Source organism: Camellia sinensis, chromosome 4 (assembly GCF_055761805.1).
Source record: "Camellia sinensis isolate YWXY chromosome 4, ASM5576180v1, whole genome shotgun sequence".
Classification (NCBI taxonomy): domain Eukaryota; kingdom Viridiplantae; phylum Streptophyta; class Magnoliopsida; order Ericales; family Theaceae; genus Camellia; species Camellia sinensis.
In genome coordinates, this window is record NC_138964.1 from 146,933,720 (window position 1) to 146,945,994 (window position 12,275).

The following is a 12,275-nucleotide window of genomic DNA, read 5'->3' on the forward strand; positions in this document are numbered from 1 at the left end:
AAGAGCCCTGAGTCAACACTTAGTTGCTTTTATTTAAGTCCTTAATACTTTTTTGTTTCTGACGTCTGTTTCTTTGTCCTGCAGATCTTCATCAGCCACCGAAAAATTTTCGTCAATCCTTCTTCCCAGGAACAGATCTAAAAACACTCCTCAACCTCCCAATCCACAAACGAAAGGCCCCACTGTTACTAAACTTCATCCCTACATACAAATCCACTTTACCCGACGTCCCAAGAAAAAGAAAGAAGAGTCTTTCTCCACCCACAGCCACGACCCTAACTGCTTCCACATCCCGAACAGATCAAGAGTCCACATCTGACCCAGCCGATCTTCCATCAACCTCGGCCCCCTACCTAATACCAATTCCTGAGCGTAAACGTCGACGAAGGCTTGTAAAGACTGCCGAGATGGTTCGTCCAAGGCCTGTCGTTCAAGACCTTCTCGCCGATCTTCCAACTGATGCCGAAGCCGTACCAACGCAATCAATGCTCCCACCCAAACCAAAGAGAGTTAAAAAGGCTCAGCCTAAGGCCAGGGCTACAGATGCTGAGGCTGAGGATGCTCTGCCGATTTCTAAACTAGCAGAAAGCAAAAAATCAGCCTCTACTTCAACCAAGAGGTCTGCTGAGGGCCAACCCTCAGGGTCTACACAATCGAAGAAGGCAAGGTCATCGTCCGCGACGACCTCGGCTTCAAAGAAGCCCGATGTCCCCTGGGCCCCTGATCTATCCCTGGAGGATAGGCCCATTATGGCTAGTGAAAGTGCTGACGACATTAACGTTGGTGTCGCCCTCAGCACTGCTCTTCTCCTTCCGAACGACTTGGAGCGAAATGCTAAGCTTAGTGAGTATGAGAATTACGCTCTCATGCTCCAACACTCCGTCCAAGTGAGTATTTCTGTTTGTACTTGTGATTTTTTCTTCCGTTCTTTACTGAGAGTACTGTCTCACATTTCTGTTTTTCTGCAGGCCATTCAGTATGCCCATTCATTTTCAATGCAATCCTTTGAAAATCGTCAAAGGTTGGTTGATATGAAAAGGGAAGCATCTTCTATGAAGAGAGAGATCAAGTCCCTTGAAGCAAAAATGAAAAAACTGGAGGATCAAGCCGAGGCTGCAACTAAAGTTCAAACTTTAGCTCTTGAGAAGGCCGAAGCTGCTGAGGCCGTTAGAAAAGTTGCTGAGGCCGAGAAAAGAGAGGCTGAGGTTCAGAAGGCCCAAGCGGAGAAAGAACTCCAGCAAGCTCTGGCCACCAAAGAGGCCGAAATCAAAGAGGCCGATGAAAAGGCCTATGCCCAAGGCATGGCCGACGTCGCAGAAGATTATAAGCTTCAAGTCAGGCAGGCATGCAACAGGGGATTTTCCCTAGGTTGGATGTCCCTGATAAAGAAGCTTGATCTCCCTGTTGACTCGTCCTTTCGGAATGCTGATGCCATCCCTTTGCCATTTCCTCCACCTCCACCTGAAGGTGGATCAGAATCTGATGCTGATGCTGAGGATGAAGATAAAGAGGACAACGAAGAAGCCTTGGTGAGAAAACCCAAGGATGCCGTCGTAGCCAAGTCCCCTCCTCCTGCTGAGCAGGTTATGGACTTAACCTTGGATGAGGAGGGTGATGAGGCCAAGGAGGCAACTAGGGGAACTGCTACTGGGGAGCTATCGTCCAATCTTCTCCTGATAGAAAGAAGTGTTGAGGAATCATTAGCAGAGATTGATGCCGAGATACAAGCGGAAAAAGTGGCCGACGAGGTTCCTCCAGAATCGTCCGAGGTTCCAGTCCCTGCAGTGGCTAACATTGAAGAAGCTTGACAAAATTGCCTTTTGTATTTTTTCCTTCCTTTTCTGTACTTTGCACTTTGTACTTTTTTACTTTCTGGATAATGCAAAACTCTTTCTTTTGGCCGACGTGGTTTCCTCAATATGTTACTGCAACAGTTCTTCCTCTGGATGTTTTGATCTTGTGATATTCTGTTGACTGCTTCTGCATAGTCTTGTACTTGAAAAAATCTTTTGTATGTTGCTTCCTTTGTGCAATCTTCTCGGGGTTACATACCTCGGGTATAACCATAAAACTTTTACTTCGGCAAGATACTGTCCTGCAATCTTTTCATAAATTTCAACAAGTATAGAACATATATTTCGGAATGTAAACTTTTGCAAGCTTCGTCTTAAGTTTCAACAAGTATTAAATGGTAATCTTAGTCTTACCTACTTGTAAATTGCTACAAATTTCAACAAGTAATGAACAATATACTTAGCCTTTATTTTAACCTGTAACTTTCTGTATACCTCAGCGGGTGATCATATGTCGGCTTTACATAAACTTATAAATTGCTACAAATTTCAACAAGTGTTAAGCATCTTCCCTAGGGTTTAAACAACCCACATATTGCTATGAGAACTTAAGCAATAACCTTGGCCTACCTTCGACTTGTAAATTGCTACAAATTTCAACAAGTGAAGATAAGGAATCAGCTTAATTCCAACTTGTAAATTGCTACAAATTTCAACAAGTGAATTAAGGAATAACATCGGCTTAACTTCAACTTGTAAATTGCTACAAATTTCAACAAGTGAAGATAAGGAATCAGCTTAATTCCAACTTGTAAATTGCTACAAATTTCAACAAGTGAATTAAGGAATAACATCGGCTTAACTTCAACTTGTAAATTGCTACAAATTTCAACAAGTGAAGATAAGGATCAGCTTAATTCCAACTTGTAAATTGCTACAAATTTCAACAAGTGAATTAAGGAATAACATTGGCTTAACTTCAACTTGTAAATTGCTACAAATTTCAACAAGTGAAGATAAGGAATCAGCTTAATTCCAACTTGTAAATTGCTACAAATTTCAACAAGTGAATTAAGGAATAACATCGGCTTAACTTCAACTTGTAAATTGCTACAAATTTCAACAAGTGAAGATAAGGAATCAGCTTAATTCCAACTTGTAAATTGCTACAAATTTCAACAAGTGAATTAAGGAATAATCTCGGCTTAACTTCAACTTGTAAATTGCTACAAATTTCAACAAGTGAAGATAAGGAATCAGCTTAATTCCAACTTGTAAATTGCTACAAATTTCAACAAGTGAATTAAGGAATAATCTCAGCTTAACTTTGCCTGAGTTTGATATGTCTTCAATAAACATCCATGCATAACTTTATCAATCATATATGTTGAAAGATCCTGAAAAGACTTTATTGATGATATCGGCCAAACAATGATGTTTATCTAATGATAGAAAAATTTCAAATTACAAGTATTCCAAGGTCTGGGCAATGCTTTGCCCTCATTGTCCTCAAGCCGATATGCTCCATTGCCTAATACTGAAGTAATTCTGTAGGGTCCTTCCCAGTTTGGGCCAAGCTTGCCCTCCCTGGGATCCTTCTTGTTCCCGACGACTTTTCTTAGGACTAGGTCGCCAACTTGAAAATCTCTTGGATTAACCTTCTTGTTGTAAGCTCTGGCAAGCTGTTGCTGGTATACTGCGAGCTGAATTGCAGCTTTCTCTCTTCGTTCTTCCAATAAATTCAGGTCTCGGGCTAAGAGTATGTCATTGGTGCCATTCTCTACTCCTTGGGTTCTGATCCCTGGGATGCCAATCTCTAATGAGATGACAGTTTCTGTGCCATAGGCCATGGCAAAGGGGGATTCTCCTGTTGATCTTCTCGGCGTAGTCCGATATGCCCAAAGTACGTTGGGCAACTCGTCCACCCACTTTCCTTTTGCTGCTTGGAGCCTCTTCTTTATTCCATCCAGGATTACTTTGTTGGATGCCTCTGCTTGCCCATTGCTTTGAGGAAAACTTGGTGTTGAGAAATAATTCTTGATCTTGAATTTTGCACAAAAGTTTTTGATAAGTTTGCTGTCGAACTGTGTTCCGTTGTCGGCAACTAATGCTCTTGGAATCCCAAATCTTGTGATAATGTTTTTCCATATAAAATTCTTGACGTCCACATCTCGGATTTTGGCAAGAGGTTCTGCCTCTATCCATTTTGTAAAGTAGTCTGTTGCTACCAGCAAGTATTTTCTCTGCCCAGTTGCCTGGGGAAGTTGTCCAACCAGATCCATGCCCCATTGGGCAAACGGCCAAGGGCTGGATACTGGGTTTAGGTCGGCAGCTGGCTGATGTATCAGAGGTGCAAACTTTTGACATTGTTCACACTTCTTTACATAGGCTTCGGCATCCTTTTGCATGTAGGGCCACCAATACCCCTGGGTAATGGCCCTGTGGGCTAACGATCTGCCCCCAGCATGGCTTCCACAGATTCCTTCATGAATCTCGTAGAGAAAATCTTCAACCTGCAAAGGGTGTACGCACCTTAAAAGTGGTCCAGTGAACGACCTCATGTAGAGATGACCTTCCGCTGTTAGACTGAATCTCGCCGATTTCAGCCTTATTTTATGTGCTTCTTTATGGTCTTCTAGCAGCTTCCCCTCTTTTAATGATTGCATCCATTCAGCTTGGTCCAAAGCCCACGCACATTGCTTCTTGTTCGGTGCTCTGTTTATCTATGCTCGGGGCCGACATGTAGTCGATCATAATTGTCCTTGTTTTTCCAGTTTGAATTGAGCTGGCCAGGTTGGCTAACGCGTCGGCGTGGGTGTTGTCATCTCGGCTAACTTGGAGTAATCTTCAGTTCTGGAATAGGGCTGCCAGTCGGATGACTTCCTTTGCATATGCCGACATTCTTTCGTCTCTGGCTGCAAATTCTCCTGTTGACTGGTTAACAATCAGTTGTGAATCACAAAAAACAATTACCTCGTCTGCCTCTGCTGCTGCTGCTAGCTTTAGCCCTGCAATTAATGCTTCATATTCTGCTTTATTATTGGAGGTTTTGAACCCCAGACGGATGGATTGTTCTACAATTTCTCCATCTGGAGATATCAGCAGTACTCCTGCTCCTGCTCCCTGGCGGTTTGAACTTCCATCGACGAATAGTCTGAATGAATCGCCGATGTAGATGCTGCATGGTCTGAGCTTTTCTTTGGCTCCCGTATACTACAGGTGGACTTTATTGCTGCCATGGAGCAATTTTTGGCTTGTAGTTGATCCCCTCTGACTTCTTCAATCCCATGCTCTGTTGGGAACCGGAGTAGTTGATGTAACGTCGAGGGAACTGCCCCCATTGCATGCAACCACGACCTTCCCAAGATGATGTTGTATGGTGAGGGTGTGTCAATTACCAGGAATTCCGTCCTGATCTTCTTAGTGCCGGCTTGTACTTCTAAGCTTGTTGCACCCAGTGGCCATGTCGGTGTTCCATTAAAGCCGACCATCGGGCCGCTTGATTGTTCTAGGTCATCGGGGTGAAGGCCTAGCTCTTTGTAACATCTGACATACATGATGTCACAGGAGCTGCCTTGATCTATTAGGATGCGTTTTACTTGGCACTCCCCAACCTGGAGGGATACTACCAAGGCATCATTATGCGGATGTTGGACCAGTTCTAGGTCGGCTTCAGTAAAGGCTATCATTGGCCCTTGGCATTCTTCTGGCCGATGTCTCTTTTCCCCGACTTGGTAGATATGCTGTAAATGTCTTACCCTCTGGGTTTCTCCTCTGACTTCGTTTTCGTTGACCCTTGAGTGGATCACATTAACCACCCTCGGTTCTCCTGCTTGTGGTAGCTGTGCTGGGGGAGGGGGTGCTGCTGGTGTTTGAGGCAACCTTGCCTGCTCTTCCCTTGTTCTGGCTTCATCGACCAGGTCCCTCAGAAGGCCTTGTCTCACCAGGTCCTCCAAGTGTGCTTTTAAGGCTCTGCAACCTTGAGTTGGATGCCCTTCTTCATTGTGGTAGGCACAACGTCTACCAACATTCCTTCCCATGAATTCCCCCGGTGCTCTTGCCGGAGCCCTGAAATAAGGTTGATTTCGAATCCGATCTAAGATTTTATGGATTGGGATCCGGAATATCGTGGTTACCGCCTATTTATTTCTTAATTCTATTTCTTGTTTGGTCGGCCCATTGTTGACTCGGCCTCGCTTTGGCGAGCCGTTTCCCTTTTCTTGTTTCACCTCTTTGTTTCCCGATGTATCTTCTTCGGCCCTGGCGTATTTCTCAATTCTTGCCATGAGTTCTTCCATGCTTTTTGGCAATGTTTTTGCCAAAGACTTCCGTAGTGGGCAGTCATCTTTCAGGCCATTCTTAAAGGACACGACTGCTACTTCCTGGTTGCATTCGAGTATTCGGTTGAACACCTCGTAGTACCTCTTCGCATAGGCCCTGAGGCCTTCTTCCTTGGTGATTCGTAGAGCCATCAAAGCATCAACCCTCAGGGGTTGCAGCTTGTTGGTCACGAATCTGGCCACAAACATCTCGGCCAAGCCTTCCCATGTCTTTATGCTTCCTTTTGGTAACTTATGGAACCAATCAGATGCAATTTCCCCAAAGGATGAGAGGAATACTTTGCAGAGCAACGGCTCGTTCCCGCTATATAACGCCATTGAATTCAGGTATAGCCCAACATGAAAGTTTGGATCTGACTTACCATCATAGATTTGAAACCTCGGCATACTGAATCTTTTGGGCGGTTCGAATTTGTCCAGTTCCACCGAGAAGGCTGTCGTCTTCGGTTTTACTGGGGAGTTTACCTCGGCTTCTGCATTCTGCTGCCTCCTCTTGTGGTAGTCCCTTAAGTCTTCTTTGCTCCTCCCTGAAGCTCGGCTGTCTTTGGATTTTAGTCTTTTTGGTACACTGCTTTCGGCCTCGTGGTGGGTCCGTTTGGATCTTCCTTCATGGGTTGTGTCAAAATGGAGTACTTGCCCCTGAACATGTCGATGTTCTTTGGGGTCTGGATTCTTCATGTGGTGTGTCCTTTGGGACTCTTCTTGCCTCGGCTTTTCCCGTCCGACTTCCCTGGAAGGCCGGTGAGAATGCCTTCCGCTCCTGGTATGCTGAGGGACCTCGGGGATTGTTTTTCTTCCACCCTTCTGAGTATTGTTCGCCGGCATCGGCGTATCTTGCAGCGGGTATGGTGGCTGCATAACATTATTCTGCATCATGAAGTTGACGACTGACTGAAGGTCCGCCAACTTGTTTGCTAGTTCTTTCACTTCCTCATCCCTCCGTAGGCACCTGTCCCTCCATACCTGGAGGTTATTTTCATTGTAGTACTTTCCTTGGTTTGTTCTTTTTGACGTGTCGCCTTCTGGGATGACGTCGTTCTCTCTGTGACCCTGGTCACGGGCTTCTGCATTGTGGTTGTCTCCTCCAATGTCAAGGTCAATTGGTCTGCCACTCTCAGCGGGGGCGTCATCCCCAATATTTTCCTGCTGTCCGTTACTGGTCATCTATTCTTCCTTCGTTCCCACAGACGGCGCCAAATTGTGTGGGTGAAAATCTGACCACACTGCCCGTTTAGTGATCTGCTGGAGAGCACAGGTAGAATAGATGGCTTTAGCAACCTGTAACAGAAAGGAAAAGCTCCGGCGGTGGTTCTTCCACCCGGGGGCACTCCGACGATCAAGTCAGTATATCTCTCAAAGATAATCAAGTGCTAAACTGAATACTCAAAACATAAATTACATACCTTAGACCCACGAGGGTGCCTCTCTTTTATAATATACTCAATTCAAGTCCCATTAGAAGTATGACTTCTATGAACTCCAATTTACTGTTTACTCTGGACTCTTTAAGAGATAAAGATAAACTCCCTAAGAGCTTTATCCTTATCTTGGTTAAGTCCCCTCTTTGCCTTAGGACTCTTACCCCTTATCTCGGATTCCGATATCTTCGGAGATGACCTCGGCTTCTCCGAGATTACCTCGGCTTAACTACCAGGGCACGTGGCACCTCGGCTGACACGTCGGCGTCACCATGCCACGTGTTGGTATTCAGAAAATATATCCCCACAGTTTACATTTAAACTCATAATTGTCATCCATAATGTAATTTGTTTATATATTTAGTGATGTATGTCTAATGAAAGATAATGATATGAAATCTTCGTTTGGCATTAACTTTTTTAGTTGACTTTTTTGTATTGAGATTTTTTAGCCTGATTTTTTTAGTCTCGTTTGGTTTGGCTTTTTTGGCTTTTTCAACTTTTATGAGAGAAAAAAGTATCATGATTATGGTGAATGTAATATTTTATTTTATTAGTTTATGTAGCTAATTTTATATTTGTATGCTTTTTAAGCCAAAAATCAAAAACCAAACGAAGCTGAAGTATAGAGAATAAAATCTACACAAGCATAGAGGACAATGGTATAGAAAGAGTCAATTTTCATTGATTTAAATATAAAAATACATAGACTACCGCTTGAGGTGCACACATGACCTAGCACAACCCATGAACTAAAATCAACCAAGGAAATCAACCAAGGTTAACCTTGAGGGTTTTTCTGAATGGTTCGTGGGTATACTCTTTACATAATTATTTAAGGTTCAACTTTTAGGGCCAAGCTACAAGAAAGAAATTTTTTGTGAATTTCATAATCTCGGTGTGGATGGCCAGCCTCTGACAGGATTAGGATGGAGATTAGTCAAAGTGCACGTAAATTGACCCGAATACCTTTTACCGTTGAACCAAAAAAATAAATAAAAATCAACCTAGGTTTGTCACACATATGTGATTGAGACATTAAAACTATCAAGATTTTCAACTTTTTTATTTTTATTTGTGCTTTTCTTCTTCTTCTTCATGAACATGGTATTTGTATAATAAAATACATTTGATGTTGGCAATTACGTTGGGTAGCTCGATTGGTCTTTTTGTATACTTTTAATCGAGAAGGCAAATATTTATTGTTAATTACAAAAATTTATTTTCTTCTTATTATGATGATTCTTTTTATATAAGTAATTTATTTCATTATGAACTTTATCTTGTGATGATTATTAGGCTTTAGGATATGTGTTATTGGGTTATGATTGTCCAATTTAATATAATTCATGTTGTATTAATTTATAAATAATTTTTTACCGATTGAAAAAAGAAAACATGAAAAATTGCATCTAAACCAATTTTGTCTAATATAAAAGGCAAAATGGATAAACCAGTTTTGAATAAGTCAATTTCGAATCCATTTAAAGTGTAATATATTTTAGATGTTCATCATCTTCTACGTACTTTTAAATTTTTACATTGTTATAAGTTCTAGGGTAAGGTCTACATCTGGTTCGGTTGATGGGTTGCTTAATGGGCTTGGCTTAGATGTGCTAGTGGGTCCGGTTCACGGATTGACAATCACATGTCAATAGGCTAAAGCCTCGTTTGGGAATATGTTTTTTTAATAACTTTTTGATTTTTAGATTAAAATATGATGTAAAAAAAATTAATATGTTTGGGATGACTTTTTGATTTTTTAAAATCATTTGGAATAACAAGGAATTTGGAAAAAGTAAATAAGTAAATAAGTATAACTTGAAAATATAAAGAAAAAAAAATATAAAGAATTCATTTTTTAAAGTAATTTCGTTGTTTTTGTACAAAATAATTACTAATTCATAAAAATAAAAAAAAAGAATTTAATGATTAAAATTTTAAAGTTTATCAATGATTTGACTTCTTTTTTTTTTTTTTGAAATTATGGTTTCTTTTTAATTTTTTTACATTTGCATTATCTTTTAAAAGACGGGTAAACTTTGTACTTTGCAATTTCAATGAAAATTGAATTATATGTAATTCTCTATTTGAAGGAATATTGACTTCAAATTTGTCAAATTTCATGGTTTGATAATATATTGTTTTTATCTTTTGAATTTTAATATGCTGTGGCCTTTGATCTACGGTAATGGCCAGAACAAGGAAGGTCAAAATCGAAACATATACTGCCAAATTAGGAAAAGATTTGGCTTCTTTTTAAATTGTCATTTCAACTTGACAGCAAGTTTATTTTAAAATTAATTTTAGTGGTTTAAATTGTTTATTTTAAAGATTTATTGGTTAAAATATTCATATAAAAAATTAAAATAATTAGATATCTATAATTATATGTTTGAATATAATTATTTATTTTTTATAATATAAATTTGATTCAAATATATAACTATTAATATCCATCTTAATTTTTCTATAAATACTCTACTCAATAAATTTTAAAAAATGATCGATTTAAATCATTGAAATTGATTCAAAAACAAAATATGTATGTTAGTGTGTGTAGGAGAGAGAGAGATACTTTGAGAAAGAGAGAGAGAGAGAGAAGATACATGCCCATTGCCCATTGCCCATATTAGTATGTGTATAAAGTGGCCGGTGAAAGCGTGGATGCATCAAAAAGTCAAGAGTGCCAACTTGGTAATAACTTGGCCGCCATGCTGGACGTTCCTTGGATTTATCAACCTCAAAAACATTGCAGATACATTAATCAATGCAAAAATCTACCAATAAAGAAAAAAAATACTAACTTCTTAATTTTTTTAATTTTTTAATCCATCTTGTATAGATGAATCTAAAAAGTTAAAATTTTTTAAAACTTTTTTTTGAAGTCTTTTCTGAACTTTTTTTAAAATTTTAATTTTTTTGGATGTCTAGAATTTAAAAATCTAGAGTTTTTTGATTTTTTTTTAAAGTTCATTAAAAATAAAAATAAGTCACCAAAAAAACAAATCCCGACCATTATCTAACTCCCTATAAAAAAAAATGAAAAAGAAAAAAAAGCATCAATCCAACTCAAAATTAATCATGCAATGAGGCACAAAATATTCATATATTTGTAAGCCTTGCCCAATATAAGATTTGTAAGCATGTGCACGTGTGTTTCATTTTTAATTTATTTCGGTATTACGTGCCCTTGTTGCACAAAAATAAATAAATAAATCAATAAAATTATATTTAGATCATGAATTTCATTAGAAATTTTTTAAAAAATAATCCGGACACAACATGAGTTTCACGTAAGAAAAAAGTGAATTTTTTATTACGCTCTATTAATTCTCAAGTACAAAATAATAATTTTTCATTCAACATATCAAACAATTATTGATCTTAAACCTTGAAACCGGAGAGTGAAAAATAAAACATACGACTCTTATTGGATAAGTAGTCTCGGAATTGGCATAACAAATTGAGTGAGTCATACCACATATCTCAAAGTTGGGTCATAATTGAGCTTTTGATTACGCTCTATTATTTATGAATAATCTATAAAAAGAGATTTAAAATATTAAAAAAATTAAATTATTAAAATAAAAATCATGGTAGCACTTTTGTTTTTTTTATTATTATTTTAATAATTAAATGTTCGAATCAACTTACCAGTACACTCCTTAAACAAAAAGGTTATTAACCCATAAAATAAATAAAAAAATGACTTAATCTTGATCCTGTATATTCAAAATTGTTATTATGAGCCGCATCATGAACAAATCTTGATCTTTAATTATTGGATTTTGAGAAATTTATAGTTTTCAGAATTCCTATAGATATTTTTTTTATTACAGGAAAATCCTTCTTACTCTCCCGCAGGTCCAAGGCAGCGTCCCTTTGTAGAGATCACCAAGGTGTCCTGTTAGCCGTTCCAAGCGAGGAGACTATAACCTGGGAACTTGTCCCGACCTCCCAAGACAAACTCCGCTTAAGTCAAGACTTGCACAGCGAGGAGCATTGAACCCACACAAAGTGCTAGTTAGACAACTTGAAATCTAACTTCTTAACCAACTATGTTATGCCCAAAAAATTAACCCAAAAAAAATTTAAACTCATAACCTAAGGACTTAATCTCCATATTCTTGCCGCAAAGACTTATTAATCTCCATATTCTTGCCACAAGGCCACCCACGCCTGAGTTAATTCCTAGAGATGTTGATCCTTAAAAATATAATACTAAAAGAAAGAGGGGAAAGGAAATACAAAGGGTATGTTTGGTAACGTTTACGTTTTCAGTTTATATTTACAAAAATTTTATAAACTGGTTTTTGTTTATTTTTTGTTTATTTTTAGAAAAACACAAAATACAAACGCGTTTGGTAATTAACAAAATGTTTAAAAAAATTTAAAAGTATAAAAAAGAGTTAGAAATGGCAAGTGGTGACAAGTGGCTGCGAAAGACGGTGGTGGAAAGTGGTGACGGTGGGTGGTGGGTAGCTGGTGGTGGTGGGTGGTGGGTAGCTGGTGGTGGCGAGTGGGTGGTGGTGGTGGTGGTGGGTGGGTGGGTGGGTGACGGGTAGTGGGTGGTGGTGGTGGTGGTGGTGGTGGCGACTGGTGGGTGGTGGTGGCAGGTGGGTGGCGGATGTCGGGTGGTGGTGGCGGTGGTGGGTAGGTGGATGAGTGACGGTGGCGGGTGGTAGCGAGTGGGTGGTGGTGGTGGTAGCGGTGGTGGCAGG

General features: G+C 39.6%; 1 protein-coding gene across 1 annotated transcript; it reads left to right on the plus strand.

Moving 5' to 3' along the window:
- The first annotated feature begins 362 nt into the window (after nt 1-362).
- On the plus strand, nt 363-2,000 carry LOC145824119 (uncharacterized). Its single transcript, XM_082923709.1, has 4 exons — nt 363-887; nt 969-1,205; nt 1,389-1,529; nt 1,989-2,000. The coding sequence occupies exons 1-4, from the start codon at nt 408-410 to the stop codon at nt 1,998-2,000; spliced, it is 870 nt and encodes a 289-aa protein (XP_082779835.1). The 5' UTR covers nt 363-407.
- The last annotated feature ends 10,275 nt before the right edge of the window (nt 2,001-12,275 follow it).